Source organism: Zonotrichia albicollis, chromosome 16 (genome assembly GCF_047830755.1).
Source record: "Zonotrichia albicollis isolate bZonAlb1 chromosome 16, bZonAlb1.hap1, whole genome shotgun sequence".
NCBI lineage: Eukaryota > Metazoa > Chordata > Aves > Passeriformes > Passerellidae > Zonotrichia > Zonotrichia albicollis.
The window spans coordinates 2,037,893-2,055,652 of NC_133834.1; the positions used below are offsets into that span (position 1 = coordinate 2,037,893).

At 50.5% G+C, this 17,760-nt stretch overlaps 1 protein-coding gene across 3 annotated transcripts in view; it reads left to right on the top strand.

Annotated features, from left to right (window-relative positions):
• The window catches only part of CACNA1H (calcium voltage-gated channel subunit alpha1 H), a 161,575-nt gene that overhangs the window by 66,196 nt on the left and 77,619 nt on the right, over positions 1-17,760 (top strand). For all 3 annotated transcript variants that reach the window (XM_074553205.1, XM_074553207.1, XM_074553206.1), the window contains exons 8-9: positions 9,856-9,948; positions 12,379-13,156. In XM_074553205.1, the coding sequence (XP_074409306.1) occupies positions 9,856-9,948; positions 12,379-13,156 (871 nt within the window). The remainder of the gene's footprint in view (positions 1-9,855; positions 9,949-12,378; positions 13,157-17,760) is intronic.

Genomic DNA, 17,760 nt, shown 5'->3' on the forward strand with positions numbered 1-17,760 from the left:
AGGTCGATGATTTGTTTTATCTCTGCTCAGGCCATCCAAAGGTTCCAGAGGATTTCCAGCCAAAAACTCTCCTCATGTGTTTATTCCTGCTGGAAGTCAGGGCTCATTTTTAGGAGCTGGGGATGATTTAATTCCAGGTAAAGAGGCAGCAAAGGTGCTGGCTCAACCTGGATGTGGGAAATGATCAGTGCAGGGGGTGAGGTGCTGAATCCAAACAGTTGCTGGAAGCAGGGAAGGTTCAGCACATAAATCCATGGGATTGTGCTGGGTAGCACAATGAACAGCTGGAGCTGGACAGCACCAGGCCAGCAGTGGGATGAGGGCTCTGAGGAAGCGGTGCAGAGAGCCCAGCTGATGGATTTAGGAACTCTGAGCCTCCCTGGGGATCGGGGTTGAGTTACTGGGGTGAGACAGGGCTGGCTGTGCTGAGCCATTATTCTGCAGGATAATAAACCCAAGACCTGGCACCATGAGATGGGGAGAGAGCCCTGAGGGCTGGCAGATCTCCAGTGGGAATTGTGGCCAGCTCAGGTGGCTGCTGCACAGAGATCCCTCAGGATTTATCCCAAATGAGCCGAGAACCTTGGGGTGCTCATCCTGGGAAAGAGGGGCCTGGGGGGACCTTCCAGAGCAGGAAAGGGCCTGGAGTGCCAGGAGAAGGGGGAACAGCTTCCCCTGGCACAGGGCAGGCATGGATGGAGTCAGGGGAAGGAAAGGGAGGGTGGTGAGGCCCTGGCAGAGATGTCTCTGTGATGGTGTTCACAGGGGTCTGAGGATGAGGGAAGAGACAAGGTTCTGACTCCATGTTTCAGAAGGCTTGATTTATTATTTTATGATATATATTACATTAGAACTATACTAAAAGAATAGAAGAAAATGTTTCATCAGAAGGCTGGCTAAGAATAGAAAGGAAAGAATGATAACAAAGGTTTGTGTCTCAGCTCTCCGTTCGAGCTAGCTGGGCTGTGACTATATTAATTACAAACATCCAACATGGGCCAATCGAAGATCCACCTGTTGCATTCCACAGCAGAATAACCACTGTTTACATTTTGTTCTTGAGGTTTCTCAGCTTCTCAGGAGGAAAAAATCCCAAGGAAAGGATGTTTTATAAAAGTTGTCTGCGACAGCTCTCATCCCTGGGAGGGGTCCCTGCCCACAGCAGGGGCAGTGGGACTGGATGGGCTTTAAGGTCCCTTCCAACCCAGCCCATTCCAGGATTCCATGGTCTGGTGTGGTTTAGGAGCTGTCAGAAGGGAGGGGGATGAAATGAGCCCCCAGGAGGAACTTTACAAGTGCAGGAAGTGCCCAGGAGTTTCCCAGGGCAGTTTGATGCCGTTCAGACCACAAATAAACCAAACCAAAAGCAGAAAAAAAGCAGAAAAGTCTGAAGATTTCCACTCCAGAACATCCAGCAAAGCTGTCCCAAGGATAGGTGAGCACTTTTAGCCACCAGAACTAAGATTTTAAAAGATTTCTTTCAGAGGGAGTGGCCCTGAACTTCCCAGAGCCAGGAGAGGTGACAGCAGGAAAACAGGGAAATGTGTTGTCCACCTCCCAAGGAGGAGTCAGAGACAGAAGAACCTGGTGCAAATAAGAAAATTAAAAATAATCAAGGGAATGGCTGCATCCCTGAGTGCTGTAAAGGATGATAATTCCTTATGTAATCCTGAAAGTGATTCATGTTTTGCTTTCCCTCATTTGTTGTGCAAGAGGCTAATTCGTGTCTGTATTCGTTACAAAGGCACGTTCTGTGGCAAATTAGGTGAACTAATTAGCTTATTACAGACTAAATGAAAGGAGATGGAACCTAAATTAACTGTGAGGTTTGGCATGATATGAAGATCCCTTTATTGCACATGAATTCCAGCCCCAACAATCGGAGCAGTAATTACAGGTATTGTTGTCACGCAGCAGATGATGAATTACCCACCTCAACAAAGTCCAATTTAATTGGAATTACTGACAGTCCCAGTGCAGCAACCAAAACCTTCCCACCTCCCTGACCTGCAGCCTCAGGGTGGCCAGGCCTGAGTGCAGAAATCCTGATAAAATAAAAAGGGATTGGGAAGCTGGAAGTTTGGCAAGAAGAGATATTTCGGCTGCTTTGCAAAGCAGAGAAGCTTTGAGTGGATAATTTCACATAGAATTTGTAGGAAAGCAAGGCCCCTACTCACACTTTACTCCAGGGGTGATGTTTCTGGCAAAAGTTGAAGGAAAAAGCAATCCCAGGCAGATCCAAGAGGAATGGTTTTCCCATTGGCTGCAGCACTGTCCAAAGGTGATGTTAATCCCTTCTCTGCCCCCTCTGCTCCCCCACTCCCTGCAGATTTTGGGAAAGAACCAAAAAAGCTGGAATGGGAGGAAGAGGTCTGAGGTTTCCAGCTGTGCCCAAAGTCATTTTGGGACTGTGTTTTCAGGGGCTGTCACACTGGGTGCCTGTGTTTTCAGTGTTCATTGAGCAGAGAAATTTGGGATTCGGGAAATTTTTTCCTCCAATGGCTCAGCCTTTAAATTGGAGAGTGTGTCAGCAACGCTTCTCTGTGCTGAATTTGGCAAGAAAAAGAGTTTGGGGCTTTTCATTCCCACTGCTTGGAGATGATGCTTTGTCACTCAACTCGAATCTGTTTTGGATCACCGAAAATATTTCCCTGGAAATGACGGGGTTTGAGCTCTGTTGCTGTTGCTTTTTTTAATTTGGTCAGCCAAATAAACAGCACTTGCTGCATTTGAAGAGCTCTCAGGCTGAATACCCCAGCTAAAAATATCCAGCCCTTTTCAAGCAGCTCGGAGCGTGCTTCCAAGAGGGATTTGTTGCCTTTGGAAAATCTTTGTTTTGAAGGTTGGGAGGAGTTGTGTCGTGTAGGACAGGGCAGAGAGGCCACCCTGATGCCAGGAGTGGTTCCATGACCCGTGGGGGTGCTGGATGGAATTAAAACCTCCTGGAGATGGAGTTTGGGCTTCCAAACCTCTGGAGTTTTGGGAGAGTTTCATCCAACGTCAGTCATGGATTCCTGTGTTTGGAGTAGGAAGAGGGGTCCTGCAGCAGGCCTTGGCCTGAACTGGAGAGCAGAAAGTTGCTGGTTGTGAGGAACATCAACAATTGATCCAAGGGAATGGCTGGAGCTGTGCCAGGGAGGGTTAGGTTGGATTTTAGGGAAAGGTTCTTGCCCCAGAGGGTGTTTGGGCACTGGAACAACTCCCCAGGGAATGGGCTCGGCCCTGAGGCTGCCAGAGCTCCAGGAGGGTTTGGACCCCACTCCAGGGATGCCCAGGGTGGGGTTGTTGGGGTGTCAGGGTTGAACTCTGCTCCTTCCAGCCCAGGATATTCCATAAATCCATAATTCTCACAGGGAAATCTCACTTTTCTTTGGTTGCCCCAAATCCGCTCTGTGATCTTTCTCCTGAACCAAAGGTGCAGCTCCTTCACCCTCATTTCCCGGCCTCATCCTCCCAGATATGGTTTGGAATCAGTAAATCAGTAAAATCCCCTCAGCCTCCCTTTCCCCTTTCCCCTTTCCCCTTTCCCCTTTCCCTCATGGCAAACCCTTCCTGTCCCAGCAGGGCTCTGTCAGAAATCTGGGATTTGTGGGGCTCCCAGGGCCTCAGGTGAGCAGTTAAACCCTTTCCTTGGCCAAGGGTCCTTCTCACAATCCATGGGGACAGGGATCATCCCAAACTCGGGGATATGGGCTGGGTGGGATTTGTGGGAGCAGCAGCTGAGGGAAACCAGGGAGGTTTTGCTGTCAGATGAGGGCCTTGCAACAACAATTCACCTTCCTTTGGAGCCAAACTGGGATTTGGGCTGGTTTTGACCCCAGAGCTACCATTCCATGAGGTTTTGGGTGACAAACAGCAGCATCAGTGACGTGTCTGGCTTCACCCCACACCTCATTTCCCAATTTGCTTCTCAAAATCCACCAAGTGCTGCCAGCACTGCCCAGGCATTGCATCTATGGGACCAGATTTGACAAGTCAGGAGCCCAAGGCAGGGAAAGAAGCACAATTTCCTTTTTTCCCATCATTTAGGGCCACTTTTCAGAGCAGATTCCTGCTCTGCAAGGCTCAATTTATAAAGAAATGACAAGGCCTCGAAGTGAAAGGAAAAGCATCTGTTCAAAGGATGTTTCTCAATGTAATAAACCTGTTTTTCTGGCCACAGAGGTTCCTTAACGAGATGTTTCGGGAGGAAATAATTAAAATGGTGACGTTGGCTTCAAAAATAGGGATTTGATTATCTGCCAAGCTCGCTCTGCCTGTGCAATATTCCCTGGAATATTCACTGGGCAGTGCTTGGGAGCCAAATCCACGTTGCCCAAGAGGGTGAAATTCAGATAAGAGGCTTTCAGAAATGGAAGTTAAAGGCCTTATAAAACTTCCTGAAGCCATCAGGGTAATTAATAACTCTCACAATTTATAGCACTGGATCCCATCTTGATAAGTTTGATGAAAATAAAATATCAGAAAGCCTCATAGCAGGGCCAAGGGAATGAGGAGATAAAAACTAAATGACCCCAAACACTCATGGCCATCCTCAGAGTTGCTGTTGGGTTCAGGATAATTGATTTGGATGCGGATAATTCCCATTTTTTGTCCCCCAAAGGACTCAATTTAGGCCAAAGAAAAAGCGGCTGAGCGCAAATTAGAGGTGTCAGTCAAGATGAAGTCTTCAAATGTGGCTTTCTCTGGGTTTCCAGAGCATCTCCAGCCTCAGCCAGGCACTGAGCTCAGCCAGCAGCTGCAACCCTGGAATCAGAAGGAATTTCTGGTTGCCAGATCTGCATTTTATCAGGATTTTAATAAGGGAGCGATGCTGATTTTGGGTGCCTGCTCAGAGAGGCTGTCACTCCAAATGAAGTTTGTTCAGGTAATCAGAGCAGGGAAATCTTGCCACGAGACAGCTCCAGGCTGGAGTTTTGTGTGCCCTGTGCTGGGTTCTGATCATCACCCCATCATCAGGCTCGCTGCACACGGCGCCTTTCCAACCTTCCCTCGACTGATCCGAGGAGCTGGAGGTGGGTTTGGAGCTGCAGCTCTGGCACCAGCCCTTGGTGCTTTCCAGCAGCCAGGAATTCAGCCCTCGACTCGTGGAACTTGGAGTCTGAGCGAGGTTTTCTCCCCCTGGATGATTCTTTTTGCTCTTTGTTATCTGACACTGGAGCAAAAAAAAAAAAAACAACCAAACAAACCCGTCCCGCTCTCTTGGAGTCGGCTGCAGCCAAGAATTTGCAAAGATTTTGGCAGAGCTCAAAGGAAAGAGGGTTTATGATGAAAACTTCTCGACACAATAAAAGAAAATCGTTCAGTGCAAGCTCTGAAGTGACCCCAGAAAAAGCAGTGTAAACCTGCTGCCTCCCTGGGAGCACTGAGGAGGTCTGAGTTAATTGCCAGCAGCTTTAATCTCCATTTCCCTCGTGATTTTCACTCTGGAGTTTTAGATTGACTCTGATTAGCTTGCCTAGAAGATCTGATTCTGTCCCCAATTACTCTCCTATAAATCAGACGAGCATCTTTATTACAGCTGATGAAATTACTGTGGCATGAGCAGAGCAGGGGGATCAGAATCAGCAAAGACCTAAAAAAATTAAATCTGATTGGGTTTTGTCCACACTCATCCTGCTCCTGTGAGTCAGGTGCTTGGGGAGTGTTCAAGCCAAGCATCACTGAAATCAAAACCTGTCTGTGTGTTCCCCTGAGGGAGTTTTCTTTTAAATTCTTGCAGTGAGGGGAGAGAGAATTGGGCAAAACTGAGAGATTTACTGGTATTAATGGGAGAGAAATGATTTATCCCTGGGGAAGGGATAAAGAACGGGAGGAGCAGGGGAGGACCTGAGCATCACCCAGGAGCTGAGTGGGGTGAGAGGACAGCCCTGTTCTCCTGGCAAGGCAGAAATCTTTTCCCAGGTGCCTCCTGTGCCCCAGGTGAGGAGCAGGAGCAGCACCTCCAGCACCACCCTGCCAATCATCCTAATTGAATCTCCCAGCTCTGGCCCTGCAGCTGCTGATTTTCCTGTGCCTCGCACATCTTTCCCATCAGAGCTGAATTAGGAGCGAGTTCTCACCCTCTTATCTGGCTGATAAATAATTGTGGGTTGTGTTGGTGGGAGCCTTTGAACTGGAGCCTTTGGAGAGGCCCCGTGTGAACAAGCAGGGCTTGAGCAGCCTTTAATTGCTGAGCAGGGATTGCCCAGATTGGGAAGCACCAGGAAGGAGCTCCAGGGCTTTGGGAGACGTCCCTGGAGGGCTTGGAAGGGCAGTGAAGTGGATTAATCAGAGTGGGGATGGAGAGAGGAGAAAATCCTTTCTCCTCAGTGGAATAAGCAAAGCAGTGCTGGAAAACCATCCTGGAGCTGCTGGTTCTGAGTCCATGGAATCCCACAGGGCTTTGGGCTGCAAAAAACCCCCTCCAGTTTGGACAGGGACCCCTTCCACCCTCCCAGGCTGCTCCAGGCCCATCCAAGCTGGCCTGGAACACTTCCAGGGATGGGAGGGTGGGATCAAAGCAGCAAACTCTGCAGGTGCCCCAGTTTGGCTTCCAAAACCAGTTAAAAGCTTTAGCTGGGGGTTTATAAATCAGCTCCTGGTGCTCTGGTTCCCATTTCCAGCAGGGCCTTGCTGGGGATGTGCATTTTTCCTTGGATCAGGGAAAGATGACCTCGGGAAGTCCTTGAAACCCAGCAGGGATGAGGCTGGAAGGAGCCCAGCCCTTGCAGGTGCCTGTGCACGTGTTCTCCTGCATTTCCCCAGAGCTTTGGGATTAAAAACCCTGCTGGATGTCTGGGAGCCTCCTCTTTTCCAGGAGATGTTAAAAAAATTAGATTTGCTCCTGGATCCTGGCAGCCCAGGAATGAACCCCGCAATGTGCCAAACACCAGGACAAGCCCCAGAGGTCTCTTTGTCCCTCCTGCATCTCCCCCTGCTTTACAAATGAGCAGTAAATAACACAAATTCTAATTACACCTGGAATATTCCGAGAGCTGGTGAGCGTTTTCGCCCTCCAGAGGAGGAACAGGGGGTGTTGATTGATTCCTGTGGGAAATGCTGCCTCTCATGCAACAAAAATATCCCTGCAAGGGTTGGTGGGCCCTCAGTGCTGGCTCAGAAGCCCTCAGGTGACTCCTTTTTATTTCTCTGTGTTTAATATGTTTAATCCATTGGATTTGAGGACTTCCAGCTAAATCCAAATCCAGTGTAGAGGTGCATCCCATATTTTTGGGGTCCTTGGGTTTTTCATCCCTCAGTGGGAATGGCTGGAGAACTTTCTAAGCATCCAGAGGGAGAGAGGGAATAATTCCTGGGAAAGGGGCAGAGATTTGGTGTCACCTCCTGACTGTTCTCTCTGTTTTCCCTGACCCTACAAGGGCTGTGGGAGGCCCAGCTGTGCACAGAGCCCTCACAGACACAGCACCTGCCCCAAAAGGACTTTGTTCTCTGCAAGTGTGCTCAGGGAGAGGCAGGAAAGGGCAGGAGGGGTTTGATTGCTGGGCTGTTCCTCATGGATGAACAACCAGGCAGTTTAACCCCTTCCCACCTATGGGAATAACAGCACCAGGGGAAAAATGGGGATAAAAACCTGCCCTGGGTTGATCCTGGGGTTAATGATGGGTAAAGAATCCTCTGGGGTTTGGTTAAAGCTATTTGTGGCAGGACAAGGGGCAGTGGATTTAAAGTGGCAGAGGGCAGGGTTGGATGGGATTTTGGGGGAGAAATTCTTCCCTGTGAGGTTGGGGAGAGGCTGGATTGGAATTCCCAGAGGAGCTGTGGCTGCTGGAAATGTCCAGGCCAGGGTGGATGGGGTTTGGGGCAGGCTGGGACAGTGGGAGGTGTCCCTGCCATGGGATGGATGGATGGATGGATGGATGGATGGATGGATGGATGGATGGATGGATGGATGGATGGATGGACAGGCTCTGAGGTCCTTTCCAACCTGAAGCATTCTGGAATTCTGGGAAGCCAAGCTTTGCTGAGTGCTGTAATTCTCACAGCATTCTCATTCTATAATTCTCATAGCAGCAGTGAATCCCTCTGAGCTCTCACATTCCTGAAAACAAAATATCACCCACTGGAGGTGCTGGGGGTGTCTCCAGGAGCTGCCAGTCCATCTCCACAAGGTTCTGGTTTTCCAAAGGGCACAACCTCCTCCAGGAAGTGGAAAAGTGAAATATTGAAGGCAGGAGGGGAAGGTAGCACAAAGATTTCAGGCAGGACATGGGATGGAGATGTTTAAAAGTGGTTTTGTGACTGGCCAGTCCTTCCTGCTGGCTGATCAGCAAGGGTGGGATGTGGAGGAGCAGCAGAGGTGGGAGCAGTTTGTGGAAGCAGCCAAGGTGTCAGACCTGATCCCCACGAGCCTTTAACAGCCCTGACACGGGGAACAGCTGCAGGGACAAATTTCACAAATTGTCTCCTCCTTGGCAGATGAGCTTGGTTGGTTTTAGCTGTGCTGCCTCCTCACTCGGTGGGGGTGAACCTCCACAAGAAGAAGGTCAGAAAATTGCTGGGAAAACACCAGCATTTTGAATTGAGGGTGAGAAATCCCAAAGAGGCAGCAGCCCCGAGCTGCTCTGTGGGTCCTGATGGTTGTGTGAATGTGTGGTCGCGTCCTGAAGATAAAAACCCCAGGGAATTCATGGATTTGTGCCTGAGTTCCTTGCAAGGTTTATTCATTGTTTCAGGGCTTATGGATCAGCTTTTGGGGACACACGGAAAATCCCCTACACCCCATCCCCTCCACCCCTTCTCTTCCCTCAGCAATTCCTTCCCTGCAAATGTGGTTTAAATCAGGGATGATGCCACTGAAATTGTGGGGTTGAAATCAGGGATGATGCCACCGAAATTGTGGGGTTTATATCAGGGATGATGCCACTGAAATTGTGGGGTTGAAATCAGGGATGATGGCACTGAAATTGTGGGGTTGAAATCAGGGATGATGGCACTGAAATTGTGGGGTTTATACCAGGGATGATGCCACTGAAATTGTGGAGTTTGAATCAGGGATGATGCCACTGAAATTGTGGGGTTGAAATCAGGGATGATGCCACTGAAATTGTGGGGTTGAAATCAGGGATGATGGCACTGAAATTGCGGGGTTTCCCAAGGCCCCCCAGGCTCAGGTGGGGTGGTGGTGATGGGGGATGTCCCTGGGAGTGGGTTCAGACAGGAGCTCGGGTTCTGATGAAAATTGCAGTTCCAGGATGGAATTTCAGCTCTAGTAGCAAGCCAGCACTGGAAGTTTGGGGTATTTTATCTAAATAAAAAGTGTAAATTACGTGGCAGAGCTCGCTTTGCTGTGCACACAGCCTGGGTGGTGTTAATTAAACCCTCAGCTGCTTTTTTTAGTGGAAGGAAGGCTGAGAAAACGAGCCTTAAATCAAGTCTACATTTAATTAAAGCCTCTCTTCCATTCAGATGCTCTCCCACTATGATAGTGGTGGCGCACTTGGAATGCTGAGGCAGGAGGAATCAACAAGGAAATTGGGTTTGCAGACACAAAATCAAGTTTAAAATGTGGGAATTTTTTGGGTTACATTACAAAACCAGCAGCTTGAGGTAAAACTCCAGATCTCTGCAGGGAAAGGAGGTTTTGGTTTTGGGATTTTAATCCCTCCTTGGAATTTCTTTGCCTCAGAACCAGTGTTTCAGGTGTTTATGTGAATGTTTCATGGTTTTAATTGTACCAGATTCCTGTAGGAACCTCAGGCCAGCCCTTTGTCCCCATTCCTTCTCAAACAAACTTGGGATGGATCCCAAGAGTTCCTGTGAAGGGATGGGTACCTGGCACTGTGGGAAAATTGATATTTAACAAATTTTGGGGTGGCTTTTGTCCTCACACTCTTTTTCTCTGTCTCCCTGTAGGTGATAACCCTGGAAGGATGGGTGGACATCATGTATTACGTGATGGATGCACACTCTTTTTACAATTTTATATATTTTATATTGCTTATCATAGTAAGTATGACTTGGCAGATTCTCCTATTCCTTGTCCTTGGGGGGGTTGAAGTTGTTCCCTGTTTTTTTCCACAGGGAAGAACCGGGCAGGATTCAGGGCTTTCCCTCTTTTTGCTTTCCCACTCTTGGTCTTGTCACCTGGATGTGTCTGTGCCCAAAAATCCAAATTTTTCCTCCTCAGTGTGCCAGAGGGAGCCTCATTTCTTTAGAAACCCCTCAAACCTTTGAATTTCACCTGGAACCCTTTAAATAATAATAATTCTCATAGCAGCAGTGCACCTCTCTGATCTATCACATTCCTAAAAACAAAATATCACCCACTGGAGGTGCTGGGGTGTCAGTCAGAAGCTGCCAGTCCATCTCCACAAGGTTCTGGTTTCCAAAGCTGCCAGTCCATCTCCATAAAATTCTGGTTTCTCAAAGGGCACAACCTGCTCCAGGAAGGGGAAAAGTGAAATACTGAAGACAAGAGTGGAAGGTAGCACAAAGATTTCAGGCAGGACATGGGATGGAGGTGTTTAAAAGTGATTTTGTGACTGGCCAGTCCTTCCAGGTGACCCTGTCCTTGTCAGGGAGGGTTTGGAGGCCTTGGGAATTCCAGCCAGTTCCCAGCAGGAGTGGAAACCTGAATGAGAGCAGGGTGAGAGTGCCCTGGAGCAATCAGGGGCTCCTGAGCTGGAGCAATGGGCCATGAGCAGAGATTCGTGCTCCACTCCACTGAGCTGTTCTCTCCAAGTGGATCCATGTGGAAAAGGCAGAAGGTGACTCCTGCCCAAGTCACCTGGGCTGGGAAAGGCACCTCTGCTGCTTCTGTGGCTGCATCCAGGCTGATACTGCAGCACCACAAACCATCTTCACACAGCTCTCCTGAGCATTCACCAGACAATTCCAGGTTCAATCCATCCCTGCCCTGAGGTCACTCCCTTTTCACCCCTCAGGGCACCAATTCCCTGCTGGGAACATTGGACATTTCCCTCTGGCTGATTTAGGAACCAGAGTGGTGAAAAATCGCTTTGTGGGCTCCACAGCTGAGGGGAGGATGCAGCTTTAGGTCACATTCTTGTCCTTGGGACTTGATTTTGAGAGCTTGGTGTCCCCCAAGAACACATCAGCTCACCCAGGGACTGAATCAGCCCCTCTGGAGCACTGAGTGTCCCAGAGATGCTTTTCTGGGTCAGGGAGCCACAGGAGCACAAGGTCACAGATCCATGGGCCCTGACTGTACCCCCAAAATGATTTCACACTCTTTTGGGGTGTGAAATGATTGAAGAAGAGAAGAGGGTGTTTCAAGACTTGAAAACATCTTTCCCTGCAGGTTGGCCAAATTTCAGGGAAAAGTTCTTCACTGTAAGAGTGACTGGGCACTGGAATGCTCTGCCCAGGGAGGGGCTGGAGTCACCTTCCCTGGATGTGTTTACAAGACCAAGAGGGGAAAATGTGGCACTCGGGGCTGTAGTTTGGTTGATGAGGAGGTGTTGGGTCATAGGCTGGTCTTGATGATCCCAAAGGTCTTTTCCAAGACCTTTGTGAATGTCCAAAGCAGCGTTGTGCTGGGCACTGTGTGTGTTTCCTACACTTGTGTTAGCAAATGTCTGCTTGGAGGAGAGGAGAGGAGAGTGGAGCTAAAATCATTGATCATGCTTCAGAGCAGTTTAGCAGCTAAGGCACACGTTGGCAGCACGTTTGGTGAGCAGCCCCTGGGATTTGGCACGTTTGGAAATCCCAGGATTGCTGAGAGCCACATGTGGCAGCGAGGAGCTTCCCTCACTCCGTGCCACCCCTGCTTCTCTGGGCTTCTGCTGGTCACAGTGACCCCAAGATACATCAGAAAGTCTCTTTTCCCAGCCTGGCAGTCAAAGAAGGAGTCAGAACTCTTCAGTTCTCGGTCTCAAGGTTGTTTATTGTTTCTTATCTATAAAATTCTTTCTCCTGTCCAGCCAAGGTCCGCTCAGCAGGACAGACAGAGGCACTCTGGCCGCCCCTGTGGGGGGTGTTATCTTTTTACACTAAAATCTACATATACAATATTTACAATTCCTTTCCAGTACCTATCACCTATGTTAGACAGTGAGCTTCTACTCTAAACCAATCCAAAAGTGCCAACATCACAGCAGAAGATGGAGGCCAAGAAGAAGAAGGGGAAAGACTGGACATGCCCAGATTCCTCCATCTTGTGCCCTGAACCCCCATTCTAAAAACCAAAAAAATTTGATTTTTCCACCTTGTGACAAACTAATTATTATTCTACTTATACTTTAGTGGTTTGCAGTTCCTCATATAAGGTTGGTAACTTTTTCCATGAGTCATAATCAAAGTCACAGATGCCTTGGGCTCTGTGCCAGGGGCTCTGAGCCCCCTGGCAGGGTCCTGGCAATCCAGGACAGCCTGAATTCCAACACCTGCTGACTCCTTGCCCTGTTCTCCCCCCAGGTTGGCTCCTTCTTCATGATCAACCTGTGCCTGGTGGTGATTGCCACCCAATTCTCAGAGACCAAGCAGCGGGAGAACCAGCTGATGCAGGAGCAGCGGGCGCGCTACCTGTCCAACGACAGCACCATCGCCAGCTTCTCAGAGCCGGGCAGCTGCTACGAGGAGCTGCTCAAATACATCTGCCACATCTTCAGGAAGGTGAAGAGAAGGACCATCCGCCTCTACAACAACTGGCAGAGCAAACGCCGGAAAAAAGTCAACCCCAACAGCAGCGGCAGCGGTGGGCAGAGCCAGCGGAGCAGGAGGAGAATCACCTCCATCCACCACCTGATCCACCACCACCACCACCATCACCACCACCACTACCACATCAGCAACGGGAGCCCGCGGGGGCCTCGTGCCAACCCCGAGCTCTGCGAGCTGGAGCTGCAGGTGATGAAGCCGGGCCGGCAGCTGATGCTGCCGCCGCCCGCCTCGCCCAGGCCGCAGGGCCCCGCCGGCGCCGTGCACAGCATCTACCACGCCGACTGCCACGTGGAGGGGCCTCCGGGGGGCTGCAGGGCCGCCAGCAGCCCCGTGGGCACCAAACTGGCTGGGCTGGGCAGCCAGGGCAGCATGAACTACCCCACCATCCTGCCCTCGCCCAGCGGCAGGGCCGGCTCGGCGGCCTTGCCCAAAGGGAAGAAGAACGGGAATTCTCCGGTGGCCGTGGGGAACAGCCCCGGGAGTCTGGGCCTGGATTCGTACGGGAAGCTGCAGCAGCTGGTGGGAGAGCATGGTAAGGGCAACAGAGCTGGGGTTTGTCTGGGAGAAGGGCAAATGGCTCCAGAGTTGAGATTTTAGTGTGTGGTGCTGAGGGTTGGGATGGTTGGGAGTGTGCTGTGGGACAGGTAAATCCTTGGATTTGCCGTCATGGATGGTGGAGGCCTTTTTGCTGTGGTTACAAAATAAGGGTTTGAGCTCTCATGGAGCTTGAGGCCTGTGGAGGCCTCTGCTGTGGTTCCAACATCAGGGTTTGAGCTCTCATGGAGCTTGAGGCCTGTGGAGGCCTCTGCTGTGGTTCCAACATCAGGGTTTGAGCTCTCATGGAGCTTGAGGCCTGTGGAGGCCTCTGCCGTGGTTCCAACATCAGGGTTTGAGCTCTCATGGAGCTTGAGGCCTGTGGAGGCCTCTGCCGTGGTTCCAACATCAGGGTTTGAGCTCTCATGGAGCTTGAGGCCTGTGGAGGCCCCTGCCGTGGTTACAACATCAGGGTTTGAGCTCTCGTGTGCTTTGTGATATCCTGGAGGTGCTCCCACTGTTCCCACCCAATCCCAGAGCTCTGCAGCCCCGGGGATTACAGCTCCAGTGGATGCTGGAGCTCCAGCAGAGAACCCCCAGGGGTTCTTGAAAAAGATGAGCAGGTGGAATCTGCAGGAGAAGCATAAGATAAAGCAAACTAAGACGTTTAAAACAGGCAGGCACTGAAAGAACTCGAACCAGACACGTCCAGTTCTGCTCTGCTGGGCCCTGGAGCCTCTGAATCTCTTTTTGGCAAGGAGGAGCAGCAGTTTCAGTGCTCAGAGGACGTGTGGAGGGCAGGACAGGAGCAGAGCTGCGCATCTCAGGCTTTCCCTGTGCGCAGAAGAAATGTGGAACTGAGTTTTGCTGCGGATTTGGGGCTCCATTCAGTCTGGGGAGGATTTTGGGGAGCAGTTCAGTGCCTCTGTCCCATCCTCTCTGCACAGATGCAGCCACCCCAGCACAGCCAGGGAGGTTTTATCTCCCCTCACATATAAATCACCCACTGGAGCAGTGATTACACGCAACACTTGGATTTCTATTTTATAAAATGTTTTTCCAGTCCTCGTGGCTGGAGCTAAAAGCTGCAAAATACTCTTAAGCCCTCCAACAGTGAAAAGTCACAAAGATCCAGCTTCTATTTTTTAATCTCTTTAAGCCAAACTCGTCATTTGGTTTTTTCAATGCCTGTGTTTTCCAAAACTGTTTATTTGCGTCTGCATGGACACAAATATTTACCCTGGTGATGGATGTGCTGAAAAAATACCAAGCCTGGCTTTGAGGGGGGTCACAGGGAAGCTTGCTTGACAGAGGGTTTGGGAGGCTTGCCTTTGTTAATTTTGTTGTTTTTAAGGACCACACAAAAGGGTAAAAGTGGATTGTTTATAGAAACTGCCTCGGGCAGACGCTTCCGAACGCTCGGGAGCTTGGCACGGGGGGCAAGGTTACTGCCAACAGTTCTGTTGTTCAGCAAGGACTTTTTATAAATCACTGCTTCATCCTTAGCTGTGCCAATTAGTGAAGGTTTTTAGGAGAATGCGTTTTTACCTTGAGATAAAAACCCAAGCTCTGCAGAAGGCTGGAATTGGGAAAGAAAGGAGCAGGAGAGCTGTTGAAGTCAGAGTTTGGATCCTCCTGCTTGCTGCTGGGGTCCTTTTTAGGAGAAGAAAGACCCAAATCTCAGTCCCAACTGTGACATCCCCGAGCCAACTCGGTGATTTAGGAGATTTTCCCGCAGCCTGGGGTGGTTCTTTGAAAGCTGGGATTAGATTGAGTTGTCATTAATAATGCAATTACAGTGTCCTCTTTCCACAGAGGGATTTCAGCCCAGAGGATGCCAAAATGCTTTAAACAAATCTCCTGGAATTGTTTTGTCTCTTCCAGAAGTGTGCTCACAGCTGGGAAGGGCTGGAAGGTGGGGAGAGGCTGCTCATCCATCCCCTGAGGGAAACGGGCTGGGGAGGGATTGGGGCAGACCTGGAGACCCTGTGAGTGCCCATGGATCTTCCCTTCCATGGATCTGCCTCTTTCCAGGCCCTTCTTCCCACTCAGCCACTCCTGCAGGGCTGGGTCAGGGTCAGTTCTGCACCAGGGGTGCTGGATGTGACTTCCAGGGATGCTGGATGTGACTTCCAGGCTTTGGGATGAAGTGGAAGGGTGGAAGTCTGCCAGGCACAGCCCTCAATTCCCATTTCTCCATCCCTAAAACTCAGCAAAGGAGCTACAAGCAAGAATCCCAAGCTCTCCCAACCCTCCCTCAGCCCTTTTTTGGGGAAACAAAGAGCCTTTAATTCTCTCTCTTTTTTTCCCAAGCCAACAAGCAGAGCGTGTTCAGTGCAAGGCTAGTGCAGGGAGAGCACAGAAGTGCTAATTGAGAGCTTTAGGGAGCATTAACAGCCCGGGCTCTCCCAGCCCCAGCTGGAGGCCAGGTTGGTGTCTGCTGGGAAGGATGCAGTGGTGGGAGAGAGCATTCTCCTGCCTCTTTTGTTGTGGATTTGAAGAGCTCCGAGTACAGCCTGTTCCCCGTGTTCCCGTGCCCTGCAATGCTGGAGGTTATTTTAGCAGGCAGCCAAGGAGACTCTGGTATTTTGAAGACATCTGCGGCGCCAGGGCTTTTCATATCGTTTTTAACACTTTGATAGCATTAGAAGCCATCTGGCAAACCCCCTCCCTGTGCTGCTCCTGGGGCTGGGCTGAGCCTTCTCCCCCCTTGGCTCAGTCCTGAGCAGGAGCACCGTGCAAGGGGCAAAACATTCCCGATCCTGGCTGTGGCCGTGACGCAATGCCCAGGAGCCAGGCACGTCCTCCAAGGCCCTTCTGAAGGCCACTGATACCCATGTGACATTCAGGCAAGGAAAATGTGTTTTGACTCTTGTCACATCCTGGTTTTCCAGCAAAGGGATGCGTTGGCTTGGTTCGGAGCTGGGGCTGGAATCAGCATTCCTGCTGGGTGAGCTCCAAGCTCCAGGGCTCAGAGCCAGGAGCAGCCACTGCTTCAAAATTCATCCAAGTGGTCGCCATCCCACCTCCACATGGATATGGCACTTATGGATGTGGTTTAATGGACTTAGAGGTGAACTTAGAGGTCTTTTCCATGGTTCTGTGAGAGGGGGAAATTGTCCCTTTGCCTCATGTCCCTGAATCTCAAGGAATTGATGCTTAAACGGAATTCTGTGGGAAGCATCCTGTGCTCATGCCATTAATATCTGGTTGCTAAATATAAGGAGACTGCGAATAAGATTCCTAAATATGAGGAAACTTAAGGACTGGATTCCTAAATATGAGGAAATAAAATCTGGGTGCTGTTCCACCCAAATCATCCCAGTTACTCTTGTCCCTGTCCTTCCATTCCCTGGTTCCAGGACAGCCAGCATTTTTCCTCACACCACAAAACATGTGTTTGATTTTAAATCCCCCTGAAGGCTCAGCCCTGTGCCTCAGACAGCGAATCCACCTGAGCTTTATTAAAAGCTGAAGGAGACAGAGGGGACTTGGTGACTCTCCGAGCTGTGATCCCAGCAGCCACCTTTGGTCCCTTCTCCCTCTCCCTCCTCATTAGGAGCTAAATGGCAGTGGTGGCTAAATTGGGTGGAACAGCTTGATAGCGCTCAGAGATCGTTAATGATGGGAGCTGCCCAGGGATAATCAGGAATAATGGGAAGGGAGGGATGGCACCGTCACTCTTCCCTCAGCCCAGGACACAAAATGAGGGCCACGCTCCGTGGAGAGCCCATGGAGGGGGTAGAGGGTGGGAAAAGGGGGGAAGAGGGGAAAATGAGGCAACCACCAGGGCTGCTTGGGAGGATAGAGGGATGGAAGGCTTTTTTAGGGTCTGGAGAATAATTCCTGTGAGGAGCAGCTGTGGTGACTCAGCCTGGAGAAAAGGAGGCTTGGGGGGACCTTCTAGTTCTGTACATCTCCCTGACAGGAGGGGACAGCCAGGGGGGTCGGGCTCTGCTCCCAGGGAAGAACAGGACAAGGGGGAATGACCTCACGTTGGCATGTGGTGGCTCATGGTGGCTCCCAGTGTGTGCTGGCTCTCTGTGGCTCTTGGTGCATGGTGGCTTTTGGTACACAATGTCTCATGACACTCAGTGGCTCTTGGTGGCTCTCAGTTGCCCATGGTGGCTTTTGGTGCACAGTGGCTCTCAGTGGTGTCTTGCAGTGGCTCATGGCCCACGGTGGCTCCTGGTATCTGGTGGCTCTCAGTGGCTCAGAGCATGTGGTGGCTTTCAGTGGTGTCTCTCAATGACTCTTGGTGCATGGTGACTCTTGGTGGCCCATGGTGACTCACAATGTCTGGTGGCTTTCAGCAGTGTCTCACAGTGGTTCTTGGTGCATGGTGGTTCTCAGTGGTGTCTTGGTGTCTCACAGTGGCTTTCAGTGCATGGTGACTCAGTGGTGGCTCTTGGTGCATGGTGGTTCTCAGTGGTGTCTCAGGTGGCTCTCAGCAGTGTCTCGTGGTACTCTTGGTGTATGGTGGCTCTCAGTGTCTGGTGGCTCTCAGCAGTGTCTCATGGTAGCTCTTGGTGCATGGTGGTTCTCAGTGGTGTCTCAGGTGGCTCTCAGCAGTGTCTCGTGGTACTCTTGGTGTATGGTGGC